Here is a 17,501-nt window from a genome sequence, read left to right as displayed (position 1 = left end):
GGTATTGAAAACTGTTTTATTGTGCCGTTTTTCTACAAACAGCCAGCAGAATTATGAAGATACTCGTTCTCAATACACATGCTGCAAACTAAAGTAATGGCAGTCCTACGAAAATTCTGTTTGTAATGTATAAGCGCTTTATGTCGACGTACAATGGGTGTGAAATACATGTTTTCGCCCATCGTGTGCCACCGGCTCGGTGGTAATTGGCTACTTTACAAGTGAAAGAACCGCGTCCGTGGGCCCTGATAAATTATTCAAATTATTCAGCAGCCCTCTGATTGGTCCCCGCTAGAAATTTACTGGATGTCATTCAGTGACGACGCCCCCCCCCCGGTCTAGGTAGGGTTAAGAGGAAGAGTGTGAAAGGCAGACGAGAAAGGTGAACTGTTTGTTTGTTTGTTTGTTTAATGGCGGCACACTTGTGATGATCAAGCACAGCGCCACCCATGCTTTCATCATGAACCACTTTAAGAGGAAGAGTGTGAAAGGCAGACGAGAAAGGTAAACTGTTTGTTTGTTTATTTAATGGCGGCACACTTGTCATGATCAAGAACAGCGCCACCCATGCATTCATCCTGAACCATCTGAAGAGGAAGAGTGTGAAAGGCAGACGAGAAAGGTAAACTGTTTGTTTATTTCTTTCTTTCTTTAATGGCGGCACACTTATCATGATCAAGAACAGCGCCACCCATACATTCATCCTGAACCACTTTAAGAGGAAGAGTGTGAAAGGCAGGCCAGAAAGGTAAACTGTTTGTTTGTTTGTTTGTTTATTTAATGGCGGCGCACTTATCATGATCAAGAACAGCGCCACCCATACATTCATCATGAACCACTTTAAGAGGAAGAGTGTGAAAGGCAGACAAGAAAGGTAAACTGTTTGTTTGTTTGTTTGTTTATTTAATGGCGGCACCCTTGTCATGATCAAGAACAGCGCCACCCATACATTCATCCTGAACCACTTTAAGAGGAAGAGTGTGAAAGGCAGACGAGAAAGGTAAACTGTTTGTTTGTTTGTTTATTTGTTTGTTTATTTAACGGCGGCACACTTATCATGATCAATGATTTAAGAGGAAGAGTAGAGGCAGACGAGAAAGGTAACCCTTCGAGAAACAACTTGCAATATCAAGATTAGGGAATCGGAATGACTCGGATCATTGCCAACTCGGCTCACCGCAAAACTCGTATTTCCCCAGAACTATCGTAGACTGGAACTCGTTGCCACCAAGCACAGTTGGGGCATCATCACTAGAAAACTTTAAACAACTCCTGCAATCAAATGTGCAAAGATTGAGTATAACAAGCCGTTCGGTGTGATATAGCTAGCTGCCGCCGCGCCGCGTGCCTGCGAAGCTGGTGTGTTACGCCGAAGGGCAGTTATACCGGCTATACCGATACAGAAGCTGGTGTGTTACGCCGAAGGGCGGTTATACCGGCTATACAGATAGAGAAGCTGGTGTGTTACGCCGAAGGGCGGTTATACCGGCTATACAGATACAGAAATCCAGTCAACTGGACCCACCACCCTGGTCAACTCGGCCGAGCAGATACTATTAGTGAACCGAGTCGTCCGACACTCAAACCTTAGGCTAAGCAGGGCCATGTCTGACGTTGTCCTCCGTTTTGCCAACATCTTCCTACATTTCAAAATCCATACCTGCAATAAAATAAATTCATTCATAGTGGAACAGCCCCTAGCTACGTTTACTTAACAGTACTCCAGTCAGAAGCTCTTAGGAAGGTAAGTAAGGTAAGAAGGTTGTGTATAAGGAAGTATTCCCGATGTCTTGTTTCAGGCGGTTCTGGATTGGCCTGGATGACATTAACGACGAGAACGTTTACCTCTGGAACGACGGAACCCCTCTGGGAGCCTTCAACAGGTGGAAGTCCACGGCTCCGCACAAGATCAGGGATTGTGTGACTCTGTGGAAGAAACCCAAGCGGGCCCCTCGTTGGTACATCAAGCCATGCACCAATAGCTACCCGTACATCTGCCAACTGGGTAAGCAAGAAATGGCACGTTTGTGTGTGTGTGTGTGTGTGTTTGTGTTTGTGCGCGCGCAGGCCTGTGTGTGTGTGTTTGTTTGTGCGGGTTCAAGCTTGTGTTTGTATGTGTCGGGAAGACACAGTGTGTGTGTGTGTGTGTGTGTTTGTGTGTATGTGTGTGGGTTCAAGCCAACTTGTGTTTGTGTGTGTCGGGAAGACGAAGTGTGTGTGTGTGTGTGTGTCTGTGTGTGGGGGGGGGTTCACGCTAACTTGTGTTTGTGTGTGTTGGGAAAACGAAGTGTGTGTGTGTGTGTTTGTGTGTGCACCAACAGCTACCTGCACATCTGTCAACTGGGTAAGCAAGACTTTAAGTTATAGCATGTCTGTGTGGCGTAGCGGCAGAGTGCCCGACTCGGAACCGAGAGGTCCCGGGTTCGAGTCCTGACCTGCGACCGACCTTGTGCCCTTGGGAAAGGAACTTAACACGACTTTCATCACTTCGCTCAGGTGAAAATGAGTATTGTACATAATTGGTTAGTATGTATATGCAGAGTAGAGAGGTCAATATCTATGATCTTGACACGCCAATGTTCTATTTCTTACGACCGCTTCTGCCTTTTTCAGGCGTCAGCGGCAGTAAGTAAGGCGGCGCGAGGCAGTGACGTCAGAGCCACAACATCGCCATGACGTCAGAACATCACCATGACGTCAGAACATCACCATGACGTCAGAATATCACCATGACGACAGAACATCACTATGACATCAGAACATCCTGACGACAGAACATTGCCATGACATCAGAACATCACCATGACATCAGAACATCACCATGACGACAGAACATTGCCATGACACTTAGAACATCGCCAACTGACCGACAGACAGACATCACCATCGACATCAGAACATCACCATGACATCAGAACATCACCATGACATCAGAACATCACCATGACGACAGAACCAAATGTTAAAAAACGCACACATGCACGCGTATGCACACGCTCACACACAATATATATTATCCCAAATAAACATGGGATAATAATGCACACACGCTCATACACACATATGCACATGCGCGCACACACACACACAGTCACACACACGCTCACACACACAATATATTATCCCAAATACACATGGGATAATAACGCACACACACACACACACACAGAGCGAGAGAGAGAGAGAGGGAGAGAGAGAGAGGGAGAGAGAGAGGGAGAGACAGAGACATAGTACACATTGCCCCTTATATACTTTAGGCTTTCTTAAGGTGTTATAGTATTATGGATACTTATTTTATTAGTAAGATTTGGGTATTAATTAAGTACTGTCAGTAATTGGTCAGGAGAGTAGGCCGTGGTAAGAGCAACACATTCCCCAAGTGACGGTCAAACTCTCCTGACCAAGTATTGTCAATTTGTTATTATTATAATTTAGCTAGCCTTTTCATGCCTGTAGCCAGGGGGGGTTCGGGGGGTTCTATTGTTTGGGAGGTTCCCCCACAAGGCTCAAAGGTCCACTTTTTGGTCCACTTTTTATGTAAAAGTCCACTTTTTGGTCCACATTTTATGTAAAGGTCCAAGATTTTTCTTGAAAAGATGGACTGGAATCGTAGAAAAACTGCTCCCTTTGTCATTGAATGAAAATTTATCTATTTTTTCTTGGAAATCATCTCAAAAACGCAGGAAATGCCACTTTAGAAGGTTCATTTTTCAAAATTTTCCGGGGGAGCATGCCCCCAGACCCCCCTAGGAACCTCGCGCCTTCGGTGCTCGCCTCACGCCTAGCTATGGCGCTTGAGGTCCCCTCAAGCAGTGGGAAGAACCGCCCCATTCAAATCCTGGCTACGGGCATGCTTTTTATGACTGTACTTTATATATATATAGGCCATGTTGATTTGACTAGGTGGATGACATCCTGTGTCTTGACCTGTTGTCAATGTCAATAAAGAAAGAAAGAAAGAACACCAAAACTGATACGAGCGTGCAAAAGTTTTGCAAAAAAAAAGTTGCCTTCATTATCATAATGAAATAAAGGGGCTCATGATGGTTGAACACATGACAAAACACACGGTTATTGGCATGGTGAGTAATAGACTTCATTTTCATTCCTTCACATTTTCTTCCTGTCCTTTGGAATGGATTTTGGCATCTGCGACCTAAGTATCCTTTCCCAATGTTATTTTTTCAATTTACAGCTTATATGTACTCATTTTGCAGCTATTGCAACAGTACACTATGTGTATGAGCATTTGGTGAAAATAGCCTAAAATATACTCGTGTCTTCCTAATTTTCAGTTGCTTTTAATGATTTTTAAAACCACTCTAAACCAACTAACAGGAATAACTAAAGATAAGTTAGAAAATTTAAGCTTGTTCCAACACAAGGAAAGAACTCGCCATAAATTTTCTGTTGATCCCATCCTCCCGACACTTTTGATGCACTCCTGCGATGACGTCATCACGCTTCCGACTTCCGGAAAGTCATCAGCGATTGCATCGCACATCTGACGAAGGTTGACGGGATCAACCAAAAATTTACAGTGAGTTCTTTCCTAGTGTTGGAACAAAGCTTACTAAACTTTCCAACTATGGATTCTACCAGCAGGTTTTTCAAGGGTTGGTCGGGAAACAGCTTTCATAGAAATAAGATAAAACTTAATACAATACCGGCTGAATGATACTTAAAACCATAATAATTATTATGTATCAACTAACTACTGGTAATGGTTAATACTGCGGGCTGAAAAATATATTTGACTAACACCAAAAAAATGAAAAATAAAATTGGTGAAGGGAATTTGTTTGTCTGTGTTTATTTTCTCACACTCACATAATATGTTTAAAGATGACCATATCCATGAAAAATGGAGGTATTATTTTTGGCGCGTCTGTGTGTGTGTGTGTGTCTGTGTGTGTACGTGTATGTGTGTGTGTGTGTGTGTGTGTGTGTGTGTGTGTGTGTGTCTGTGTGTGTATGTGTGTGTGTGTGTTTCCGCACATTTGTAGTCAGCATAACTTCAGAACGTGATATTTGGTATGCTGGTAGGTCTTAGGAAGCCGAAGGTCAAGGTCAAATATGGGCCTCCTGGTGGCTGACCGTCTTCCTAAAATCTTTGTAGTTGACTAGTATAAGGAAAAATTAATGTTAGTTTTTAACTTTATCAAAATTGTACAAGCAAGCAAGTAAAAATTAGGTTTAGCTTTTGTTACTCCGTGAAGGAGGTCAGGACCTCCGGACGGAGTGTTGTAATCGGCTGATTTTTCATGTTCGCAGTCAAAACACTGGGTTCTCTTCGTGTAATCGGCACGCAATTTTATACGCCGTCTGCGGGCATGCCCGTGTTGATGCACGAATGTGTATTTTTGCCGTTGCTGCTTTCGCGGTCAATGTAATATCGCAGACGCACCCCTACAATTACGAGGCGAATTGGAACGGTCCAGAAAAACGCGTTGTTTGGAATAGCGGGGGGGGAGGTAAAAGTTCATGCAGATACGGGGTGGTTTTTATAAGTGGTTCCAGATGTTTTTGCCCATGGTTAAGAGATGCCAAGTTTTTTGGAAGATGTTCGCAGCCAAAACGCATTCTGCCGTACGTCGCATATCTGTGTAATTTCGCATGTGGTGTTGCATTATGTCCGGGATGATGCACGTCTTTTTATTTTACCGTAGCTGTTTTGATATTGGAGTAAATGGTTATTTTCGAAACATCCCTACTTTTACAATCCTGTGGAATAGACCGTAGGTTTAGGCAGTTGTCTGGTAGCAGAGGTACTGTAAGCAGATATCCTGGTTATCTGGCCGGCGGTAGTAACACTCGCGGTGCTTACCGCCACTGTTGCTGGAATTTGGCTTGTTCCAGGCGCGCTTAATTAGGTACAGGCACCGTAAGACGGTGGGGCTGTCTTTGTTACTAGACACGACCATGATAGTCCGATCTTTATGTGAATGCAATGATTGTGTGTGTGTAATTAAAATGAAGTTAGAACTTGAAGCACAGTATCTTTACACGCCCTGGGAGCAGTAATGGATTTAGCTCTTTGTATGTTTTATGCTTGTGACGCGCCCTCATTGTATTAACCGTTGCCTAATTATAATGTCTGCACAGTAGGTCTGGCGTTGACGCTTGGGATTTTGTTGAAATATATAAAACTTCACGGAGAATTGTCACCTATGGCTTCTTGTTTTATTTTTCAAACAAAGGATTGTCTCTCATTCTCTCATATCCAAGATATTAACTAATAATACAAATTTACATGATGTATAACATTCTTTCTCAAACTAAAGATGTCAATCATGTCAAAGACCTGCTCTGATTGGTCCAATTCCCCCCCCCCCCACTAGTCTGTCATTGGAAACCTCTGTCTGATACGAATCTGTCAATCATGTCAAAGACCTGCTCTGATTGGTCCAATTTCGCCCGCTGGTCTGTCATTGGAAACCTCTGCCTGACACAAATCTGTCAATCATGTCAAAGGCGCGCTCTGGTTGGTCAAAAGGAAGAATATGGCCGCCACCCTTGACAATCACCTGCAAACAGAACAACACGGAAAAAACTTGAATGTGAATCTTCAGTCCATGATTCTCATAATATCATCCCTAATAATAAACTTAGCTGGTTGCTACCAACTTTCTATTGCTTAGGGTGTAAGGCAGCAGCGCAAGGTTTAAAAGATCTCACCTCTTAGAAGTTTCCGACCTGCCTGACGAAGCTGGTCATCTTAGCGTTTAAAGGGTTAACCTTTTTAAGTTTCCACAGTATTCCGTATGGCCATATCCACACTTATACTGGTTACGGTGTAAGGCAGCAGCGCAAGAGTTAAAAGTCTCACCTCTTAGAAGTTTCCGACGTGCCCGACAAAGCCAGTCATCTTAGTGTTTAAAGGGTTAACCATTTTAAGTTTCCATTGACAGTATTCGCCTTAGTCACACTTATACTGGTTACGGTGTAAGGCAGCAGCGCAAGGGTTAAAAGTCTCACCTGGTAAAAGTTCCCGACCTGCCTGACAAAGCCAGCCACCTCGGTATCTGAAGGGTTAACCTTCCACACGGTCCTGTCCGTTTTCTGGTACTGCTTCAGTCCGGACCAGGGAAGACTCCACAGGAAGTTTTCCGTCAGCGGAGCTCCGACTATGATATCCAGCTGGCCGTTGTAGATCAACACCTGTAAGAATAGACGAACTGGAAATATAAGTCAATTGTTGTTCTGCACATACAGTTCTAAAAAGCACTCTGCATAGGTACAATTTGGGGGTATTTCTCATGCAACGCATCAAACCGCAGCGAAACGCAACAAATGCGGAAGTAACTATGCCACTGCAGGGCAAAATGGGGGTCTATGATCTAATTAAGACATGAAATTATTTGTAAAAATTATGCCAGGAATGCCAGCAGGACAAGGGTTAAAGGCATCCAGTGCAGTTTTTAGGGCTTGGAAACCCGATTTTTCAAAGCCAATATTCTTAGACTAGTAGGTTACTAAGTTGAAACCACACTATCCCAATGTATACTGACCCTTATGGAGCAAAAATTCCCAAAATTCTGACGGAAAATGGTTACTGGAAGGGCCCTAGGCTGATTTTTAGGGTACTACCCAGAAAATAAAGGACTCGTCTTGGGGCTTGTTTCATCGAATGACCTTGTAGTTCTCCAAGATGGCTGCCTGTGACTCTTGGGGATTCCCATTTCATTCCAGTGTTGGAAGTAAAGTTTCTTCTTTATTTCATAATGACTTGTACCAGCACAGATGAACTTTCATGCAAAAAAAATAAAAGAAATCTGAAAATGTTCCGTGACCTTGTAGTTCTCCAAGATGGCCGCCACCCATGGCTTGACAGACTGCAGGAAGTCTCCCAGCAGGTGTTCCTCGACCTCTGACCCATCGTGGAAGGTCAGGTTTCCCACGTGGATGGCTTTTCTCACCTCAGGTCTGGCCAGGTAGTCCACATAGTAGCCCTGCTGTGCTGGTTCCTGATTAAACACAAATATCAATGGACCTATCACATCATTACGTCACGCAATGAATGCCGGTCAATCGCGTTAGCCCTGATATTAAGGCTTTTAATACAGTACTACTTTCGTCTAATTTTCGCTAGCAGGTTTTTCAAGGGTTGGTAGGGAAACAGGAAACACAACATTTTTTTCCTCAGGCCTTACCTCTGTTCTGACGTAGTTGTAATGGTCATTGCTTCCTGTGATGTTATAGAAGTAGGACATGTTTCCAAGCAGCATGGTCTCAAATGTCTGAAACAACAAAAACAACAGGGTATGGAATTTTCTTCTTACACAACCAGTAAACGTTCTCACCAGTTACGTTTCGATGTCTTTCAGACTATCCGCTATTTATGGCCGAAGTAGGTGGCGCTTTTGCAGAACTCCAGTCAGAAGCTCTGAGGAAGGTGTCTGATAGACATTGAAACGTATTACTGGTTGTGTAAGAAGAAAATTCTATACCCTAAGTATCTTCCAACCTGATGAAATTACATGTATTTACGGAACAAAAACAACAACGAAAGCAGGTTTAATTAAACAAGATGCAAAACTCTTAGCTTGAAAGTTTACCTGACATCTGAGAGGACGTACCAACTCGAAGCTTAGGGTACTCATTTACACCTATTTCGTAAAGTGAGGAAAGTCCTGCAAACTTTAAAGTGCCTTTCCCAAGGGCAGAAGAACTTTGACATGGCAGGATTCAAACATGGGACCTTTTGGTTCTGAGTCAAACACGCTACTGAATGCAACACGACCCTAGCTTTAATTGTACCTTAAACGCTCCCAGGAAGTCTTCCTCCACAATCTGAGCCCCAAGGACGTCCACAAACGCCCCGATTCTCAACCTCTGAGGCTCATCTGCCAGCCCGATGTGGTACAGGAACTCCGGCAACTTTGCATATTGCTGCAGAAATCCACGATTTAAAAACTTACACAATACAGCTTAACAAAGTATTAATAAACTTGCATGAGGACAAAATATAATTTTTCAATGTCAATGATAGAAAACCAACTGTACAACATTTCATCACTCAGGTGTCAGATCATGAAGCTAGAAAAGGTGCATCAGCTTGAAAAACTTAATAATATTAATAATATCCCTTAGGCCACACCAATTTAATTTCTTGGTTAACGGATTCGCCCGCTTCTTTTTTTTCTGATTTGGAAATAAAAATAAAAATTCAGAATCAACTGCAAAATGCTCATATTTTGCCCTGAACAGTTGAAAACAGTCCTTTTTATCCTAGTTGTTACAGTTATTCCATCTTTCAATGCAACGGTATCGTTAAAAGTTCAAAATTCATTGTTTAAATTTTGAACCAACCTGGTGTGTTGACTTCATGGCTCCTATCGTACCATTTTGGGCCATAATAGGATGCCTAGGCCTGTTTTTATTTTTACTTTTTTTTCGCCCGCCCGCTCCATTATTTTTCTAGAAAAATCTGTTAACCAAGAAATTAAATTGGTGTGGCCTTACAGAGATCCACCAAAAAAAATGCTAGGGTTGGTAATTTTTTCTAGGGTCAGTCCGGAAACAGCACACATTTTTTTTCTAAGTATGCTCTTCTTACTTACAGTTAGTGGATCACACAGACCATCTCCGATGGCCATGCCTTTAAAGTTGATCTTGAACTTGGCTGTCGGGTTTTTCAAGTGGATCTTGTAGCTCAGCGCCGGAACATACTTCCCTGCATAGGACTGGGACAAAAAAACTTCTTACTGAATATTTATTGGCAGTTTCTGTATCTGTATCTGTATAGCCGGTATAACTGCCCTTCAGGATAACACACCAGCTTCTGTATCTGTATCGGTATTGCCGGTATAACCACCCTTCGGCATAACATACCAGCTTCGCAGGCACGCAGCGCGGCAGCAACTAGATATATCACACCATACAATTTGACAGTGTATCTAGTAAAGTCAAATTTAACTGTATCTGTAACATGATACTTATACGTTGCATAAGTGAAAGTTAGACATCCAGGTAATATGCCAAAAACCAGTTACTCAATTACAAGCAACTGGATATGATTTTGGAATTACTTTCAAATTGTTACTTTCCAAAATCATATCCAGTTGCTTGTCAGTACCTGTTTTTTTCTTATGATAACTATACCTTGTAACAGAAATCAAAACGTTTTTGAATTATAGGGGAAAATATCACAAAGTATGAAACAGCCTGTTAAAGTTCAAACATGGGCTCTTATTCTTAAATCAACTTTAGAGGTTAATCGTTTAACACAAAGTAAGAGTCTTTCATACCTCTCCTGTTACATAGAACTCATTCTTCTGGTAGTCTGGGTAGATTTGGAAAAACTGCAACAGAGCACTGAAAAAGGTTCAGGAATCTAATCAGGCTATTATTCTTTAGTACAAGGTTGCAACTTCACCTTATTTGATATAGATAAATGAGCCTATGGATGACATCCTCTGGGAACCCAAAACTGATGTGAGCGTACGAATAAAAAGTAGTTTCCTTTTATATGAAATCTGCATGGTCATAAAGGTTGAACAAATATTAACTAAACACACAGAGTATGGTATGGCGAATAATGATAGACTCTTTGTTTTCATTTCTTCACATTTCATTCTTTCCTGAATTGATTTCGACATTCTATGTCCATTGACAGAAGTATCCTTTTCAAATACTTTTATTGCAACATATGACATATATTCACCGATTTTGTACAATTTACAGAATGGTCGAAAAACTTTTTTTTTGGAAATTCATGCGTGCGCGGATGTCATCCATATACTAGTAATCAAATCAACATGGACTTACTTACTTGTACAAGTTGTCTGCAATGGCTGTTTGGTTTCTAGCATATCCAGCGTCGGACTCAGTAAAGCTGAATCCTGTTCCAACCTATGTACAGAACCACAGTCATGATCATTAAATTGTCATTTTTTTTTACATCTGTGAAGGTTAGACATCCAGGTAATAAGATATGCCAAAAACAGTTACTCAAGCAACTGGATATGTTTTTGAAAATGGTCAGATGTTTCAGGTAGCATCTACATGTCGTCAGTGACACTGAATACATTTTCTGTAACATTCTGTTACTGGCAGCCGTGAAGCTTCTCAAAGCCATGCTAAACGCAGACCATCCCCTCCATGACTTGGTGGAGGGACTGACGAGCACGGGGAGACCCTTAAGGAACGCGGGTGGACTCAGGGTTCCCATGGCAAGAACCTCCAGACTGCAGAGGTCATTTCTGCATCAAGCCATCAGACTCTCTAATAATCAATAGCAGACCTAGTGTTGTTTTTTTATGTTGTACATACTGTAATTGTTATGAATCTGTATGTCCTGTTTGTACCCTCGTTGTATATGTAATGGTCAGCGCAATTCAGCAGTCCATATTGTTCTTTATGTACTGCTGCTAGGCTGACCACTGTTTGAATAAAGAATAAAGAATAAAGAATTTAATAGATGCAACAAAACCATCATACATGCAGAACCATGACAGCAACTCAGCATCTATGCTGAATGAAGCTGCCAAGTATTTTAGTGTGAAAATGAAGCGATTATAAACACCCATATCATGCCCGTAGCCAGGGGGAGTTCGAGGGGCTCAAAGGTCCACTTTTTGGTCCACTTTTTATCGAAAGGTCAAAGATTTTTCTTTAGATGGACTGACTCGTATCACCAGTGGGGCTGGAATTGTACATAACTGCCTATATAAACTTTGCCATTGAATAAAAAGTTATCTCTGATTTTTTTTTCTTTGAAATCCTCACAAAAATGCATGAAATGCCATTTCAGAAGGTTCATATTTCAAAATCCCTAGGAACCCGTGCCTATGGCGCTCGCTGGTCCCTCAAGCATTCAAAATCCTGGCTACGGGCATGCATATCAATATTAATACATACTGGATTGTCGATGAACAGCATGGAATACTCAGAAACCCAGGTTGTCTTTCTCAACATTACTGCAACCAAAATAGTGAAGACTTTGTCATATCACCATAGGTTTGTGGTGAAACATAAGGCATGCTGATAAAACTGAGATATAAAATAGAGGCAAGTGAACTATTTTTCGCACAGCTGATAGTACAGTCACTGTGGTTTTGTCACTAGTGCTTTAGTTTTACCCAAGATACCATGACAGCTAGACCACTACTCTTGTTAATTGATACAGGTGCTCTTTTTTTTGCAGAAAGAAATTTGATGCCTAAAGCTTACAAATGTATGGGACAAAAGAGGAGAGAGAGAGAGAGAGACAGAGGGAGAGAGAGAGAGAGAGACAGACAGACAGACAGACAGAGAGAAAACAGCATAATTTCATTTCATATATCTATTTGCATCAATAAAAAGACAAACATTAATCAACAAATATGCAAAACAAAGGAAAAAACTGTGAGCAGGAGGAGGAAAGAAGCCTACAAGGCTTTTACAACATCCTCCTCCTTGGAACTTAGGAAATATTAACCATGACATAACAACTATATAATAATAGTATCCTTTTTTTCTAATATAAGGTAGTCTGACTGTGACTTATTTTATCGACCTCTGACCTCCAAATGTGTTATTTTAGATGTGTACATATATTTACTCGGCTAATTGGAATGATATAGGTTCTTATGATCATTTTTTTTGTAATTTCACACTGTTGATATTATGTGCCCTATATGTTTTGTCCTTATGTGTTGACTCTCTAACATCAGCTTTGCTGCCTTGAGAGTCAGTGTAATGTCTTGTTGCATTTTCAATAAATAAATAAATAAACTATATAATGCACTATAGCCATACTAGTAACTAATAATAACTCACATTCAGCATCCTTGGTGATATAAAATGGTCCCATCTCAGAAAACAGTCCAAACATACTGGACCCTCCCGGCCCTCCTTGTAACCACAAGAGGACAGGTGCACTCTCTGAATCAGACTGGAGATGGATCAAACTGTAACTACCAATAACTTAAGGGCGGTGAAGGTCACACATCCAGGTAATATTTGATACGTTACTCTGAAGATCATTTCAAAGTTTTCAAAGTCAGGTAGGTTTGATTTTTGCTGCATCTAGTTTTGTTGACACAGCATTACATGCCGTAATGGGTGCCTTAGTTGTGACATTAGATGAAAGTAGTACTGTATTAAAAGCCTTATATTAAGGCTAACGCGTAACACAAATACACACCGCGCTACACACCCTTGTACAATATAAACGACGATTGACTGGCATTCATTGCGGTAAACAAACTGTGACGTAATAATGTGATAGGTTCATTAAATACGTATGTGCAGGGTTTTACCAAGTATTTACATGTATTATTGAATCTGTGTGGAGATTACTGAAAGTACTGACCAGGGCAGGGAAGAACCAGAAGAACAGGTTACTGTTGTGGGTTTTGTTGACAGTCAGGTAGCCGGAGTAGCTGTTGACTGTTGTTTCGGGGAGGTTTACCTCACTCAGCATTCGAGCTAAACACACAAACAAACAAACAAACAAACAAACAATTTAATGATTACATACACTTGTGTGATCTGCAACAAGCCCTGCAGAAGCAGGCCTGGGCTAGCTGCACACCGCCAGGCCCACAAACTGTGAACTGATCGTCCGACAGGATGAAAAGGACTATGATGATGATGACTACTAGTAAAAGATCCAATACATATATATTCTGCCTTTCCCCTTCAGTGATTATTATGTGTAATAAGAATGAATGAATGAATGACTGACTGAATGAAAGATTAGAGCGAAAGAATGAATGAATGAATGAGCGAATGAAGATTAGAAAGATCAGGGCAAAATATTAAGCTCTTCAGATCCACTTGAGGGTCAGATCCACCTCTGACCCTTGACTTACCATTAACCTTTGTACCTTTTACCTCTGACCCTTGACCCACCTTTCTCCGCCATGCCCTGTTCCAAATAGGGAGTGAGGAAGAGCGGGTCTCCGTAGTCTCGACCGGGCTGGATATTGTGGTGCACCCTGGGAAACATGGCGCGGAACGGGCCGACGCCACTCCAACCTTGACCCGCTGACTGGGAGGTCATCAAGGTCGCAAGAAGGACAAGGACTTGCCAGTTTCTTTGTGGCTGCATCTTTCCTCTGATTGTACAATGTAAAACTGTTACATTTGAAGATTAAAACTTAGCAATTAATATTTAACTATATACTGCTGCATTATTATCTTAATATCATTATTTATATGTCTGCAATATACAACTAAATATGAAATATCAATCAATGAGTCAAGTATAACGTTATTTACAAAGGAAGTAAGCTTAGTTCATGGATATAAACGTTAAGTTAATTACATGTAGGAGTTCAGTACCTGATAATCTGTGGCCCTTATCATAACTTTTTAAGTGAAAAATGATTATCCTCAATAAAATATTCGAAGAACATCGTGTGCCTTCCTTTAGGAGGGTTAAACTTATACTTGTCACATGTTTTGCGACACTTTCAAGTAACACAAACAGAATGAATGAAGAAGGACTTACTTTAACTTACCCTGGGTGCCAGAACTCGTTTTTTGGGCGGCAAGACCCCTGAGCCTAGTCTAGCGCGGGGGGAGTTTGGCCACCCTTCCAAACTAGTTCTAGGGCCGGACAAACCCCTCGGGCTCAACTCCCCCGAAGCGGGCGAAGGGCTCTTGACTGCCTAAAAGGAAAACGGCTAACGGCCCGATACTACTAGTTTGGCACCCAGGGTAACTTTACTCTGCCCCGCCCCCCTCCCCATTCTACCCATTTTATGACCTTTTACCGTCCGAAATCACGACATTGACGAAGTATATTCGACTTTAAATACCCGAATTATCTCTCTACTTTGACGTAACTTTCACGGTAACGCCGAACTTACCTGTTGTTGTCACGCCGTGTTTGTATTCCGTGACCCCAAACTTCGGTAGGAGATCTAAAATATCTTAGTATCCTACCGAAGTTTATTGGTATCCTACCGAAGTTTGGGGTCACGGAATTTCCTTCCACTACTTTGTGGTCCCTACTTTGTCCAAGTGTACATGTTGTTTTTCAACAAACCGTTCAGCTTATAATGAAATCCTCCGTAAGTTATAACCATTTAGTCGGCTACTTTATTTTTGTGGCCTTTAGTTTGTAGTGTTGTTCACCTTTAGCTTGTAGTTCACACATCTACCGCTAGATGTCGCCGTTACATATTGGTTAACGTTAGATTACTGCATTAACGCTAGCTTTGTCCTTTGGATTCAAGCGTTTCTAGATAACCAAACGTTTAATATACTCTGGTAGTAGGAATTATGTATTCAAATAAGTTTGTGACTTAATAGAAAAACATTTTTATGGATTCCAAATTCAAAGTAGCCAGCAGCATTGGATGTCATTTTCAGTACTAAGGACAACCTCAAGAAACAACAAGGTTAGTGCATTCTAAAAGTGACAGTACTTAGTTTGCTGGTTGTAAATCACCTAGGATGAGCAGGGTAGTGTGTGTATTGGGACTCACAGCAAAACACATTTACACACATACTCGCAAGCACTCACACATATACGTACACACACACACACATGCACACACAAACACGCGCGCGCGCGCGCACACACACATTATTATAACACACACGCACACACACACACACACACACACACACACACACACACACACACAAGCCTTATCTCTGTCAATAGTCTGTAATTCTTGCCTTTATTTCAAAACAGCAGATTTGTGCACTAAAATAATTACATTCTTCATAATTTCATGTCAACATATGCATATATTTGATTGTTGAAATGTCATAAATCATTTCTCCTCAAGAAAACATCAATCATGTGACAGCTCTTTTCTGATTGGTCCCCAGTCTGTCATTGGAAACCTCTGCCTGACACAAATCTGTCAATCATGTCAAAGGCGCGCTCTGGTTGGTCCAATTTTCCCCACTAGTCTGTCATTGGAAACCTCTGCCTGACACAAATCTGTCAATCATGTCAAAGGCCTGCTCTGATTGGTCCAATTTCCCCCGCTAGTCTGTCATTGAAAACCTCTGCCTGACACAAATCTGTCAATCATGTCAAAGGCCTGCTCTAATTGGTCCAATTTCCCCCGCTAGTCTGTCATTGGAAACCTCTGCCTGACACAAATCTGTCAATCATGTCAAAGGCGCGCTCTGATTGGTCCAATTTCCCCCGCTAGTCTGTCATTGAAAACCTCTGCCTGACACAAATCTGTCAATCATGTCAAAGGCGCGCTCTGGTTGGTCGAAAGGAAGAACCACTGTTGAGGCTACTGTGTATTTCTTGATAAGACAGCTCTGTCAGCCTAAAGTCCCCAGAAATATGCATGGATCTCCTATTCACCCATTACGATAAGTAATGAACTTGAGCTCCGATGACAGCTGAGCCTCCATTGTTTGGTTGTCAAGTCCAAAGTTGGCACCCCGGCAGACTGTGACGTATAACTGGTCGCAGCTGGGCAGGGACGGTTTGACAATTATGGGGGCAGCTAAACATGGCAAAGGCATATCATGGGCAGTATGCCCAGTTTGTTTGTGTTTCGCCAATCATGGTTGGATGACTTCATATCTGAGAGCCAACCTTTTCTCTGTAGACTCATACTATGTGGTAATATAAATATTGTGCAAAAATGTAAAAATTGTTTAGTGTGATCAGTCATGTTAGTTACTGGATTCTCCAGGTGTTTTCTGAAAAAAAATGATGGATGCGCATAGAGATTTGTCTCACTAAAGGTTGTCTTTTGTCTAGGTTTTTCCTCAGATTAGTGGTAATATTAAATTGTTAAACACATCACAATGTTTTTATAAACAATTGAGTGCAATAATTTGAATAATAAATGTCTGTAGTTGATTTAACAATTAAATCTCATAATTGGAAAGTTATTCATCTTGATAACAATTAACTCTCAATTTACTGTGAAAGGTTTGTATTCCAATAAACCAGCCTGCAAGTTGAGCAAGTAAAATCCTGGACTTCTGGAAAGGATTTTCTACAGGAAGAATGATCCCTATGGGCAACGTCGTTATTTTCTGTCAAGCACATGTGGAGGNAACTTTCACGGTAACGCCGAACTTACCTGTTGATGTCACATCACATGTTCGACGCGGGTCACGCCATGTTTATATTGTTGGTCTCCCACCGAAGTTTGGGGGTCACGGAATTTGCGTGGCCCGTTTCCCTTCCACTACTTTGTCCAAGTGATTTTTTCGAGCAAGTCGTTCAGCTTACAACGAGATCCTCCGTAAGTTATAATCATTTAGTCGGCTACTTTATTTTTGTGGCCTTTAGTTTGTATTGTTGTGCACATTTAGCTTGTAGTTCACACAACCACCGCTAGATGTCGCCGTTAGATTAATTACTCCATAAACGCTAGCCTTTCCTTGGATTTAAGTTTGTCTAGATAACCAAACGTTTAATATACTCAGAACATTAATATAACAGAAAAAAGTTTTTATTTGGATTCCAAAGTCAAAGTAGCCAGCAGCATTGGATGCCATTTTCAGTACTAAGGACAGCCACAAGAAACAGTAAGGTTAGTGCATTCTAAAAGTGACAGTACTTAGTTTGCTGGTTG

The 17,501-nt window shown here is 41.5% G+C and overlaps 2 protein-coding genes across 2 annotated transcripts in view; one reads left to right on the top strand and one right to left on the bottom strand.

Moving 5' to 3' along the window:
- Nucleotides 1–3,092, top strand: part of LOC109464868 — a 20,654-nt gene extending 17,562 nt beyond the window's left edge. The window contains exon 14 of the mRNA XM_019761958.1: nucleotides 2,614–3,092. Within this exon, the coding sequence (XP_019617517.1) occupies nucleotides 2,614–2,633 (20 nt within the window). The 3' untranslated portion in view covers nucleotides 2,634–3,092. The remainder of the gene's footprint in view (nucleotides 1–2,613) is intronic.
- A 3,104-nt stretch (nucleotides 3,093–6,196) lies between these two features.
- Nucleotides 6,197–17,051, bottom strand: LOC109464883 (probable serine carboxypeptidase CPVL). Its single transcript, XM_019761978.1, has 13 exons — nucleotides 17,004–17,051; nucleotides 13,840–14,045; nucleotides 13,298–13,413; nucleotides 12,763–12,877; nucleotides 11,863–11,921; nucleotides 10,775–10,854; nucleotides 10,251–10,317; nucleotides 9,564–9,686; nucleotides 8,761–8,892; nucleotides 8,154–8,240; nucleotides 7,794–7,967; nucleotides 6,979–7,161; nucleotides 6,197–6,527 (listed from the first exon to the last, which is right to left on the bottom strand). Exons 2-13 carry the CDS (start codon nucleotides 14,036–14,038, stop codon nucleotides 6,429–6,431), a joined length of 1,434 nt encoding a protein of 477 aa, XP_019617537.1. The 5' UTR covers nucleotides 14,039–14,045; nucleotides 17,004–17,051; the 3' UTR covers nucleotides 6,197–6,428.
- Between the last annotated feature and the right edge of the window lie 450 nt (nucleotides 17,052–17,501).

Source organism: Branchiostoma belcheri, unplaced genomic scaffold (genome assembly GCF_001625305.1).
Source record: "Branchiostoma belcheri isolate BF01 breed outbred unplaced genomic scaffold, Haploidv18h27 scaffold142, whole genome shotgun sequence".
NCBI classification, from domain to species: Eukaryota; Metazoa; Chordata; class Leptocardii; order Amphioxiformes; family Branchiostomatidae; genus Branchiostoma; species Branchiostoma belcheri.
The sequence above is the reverse complement of the archived record's forward strand: the minus strand, read 5'-3'. Positions and strand labels throughout refer to the sequence as shown.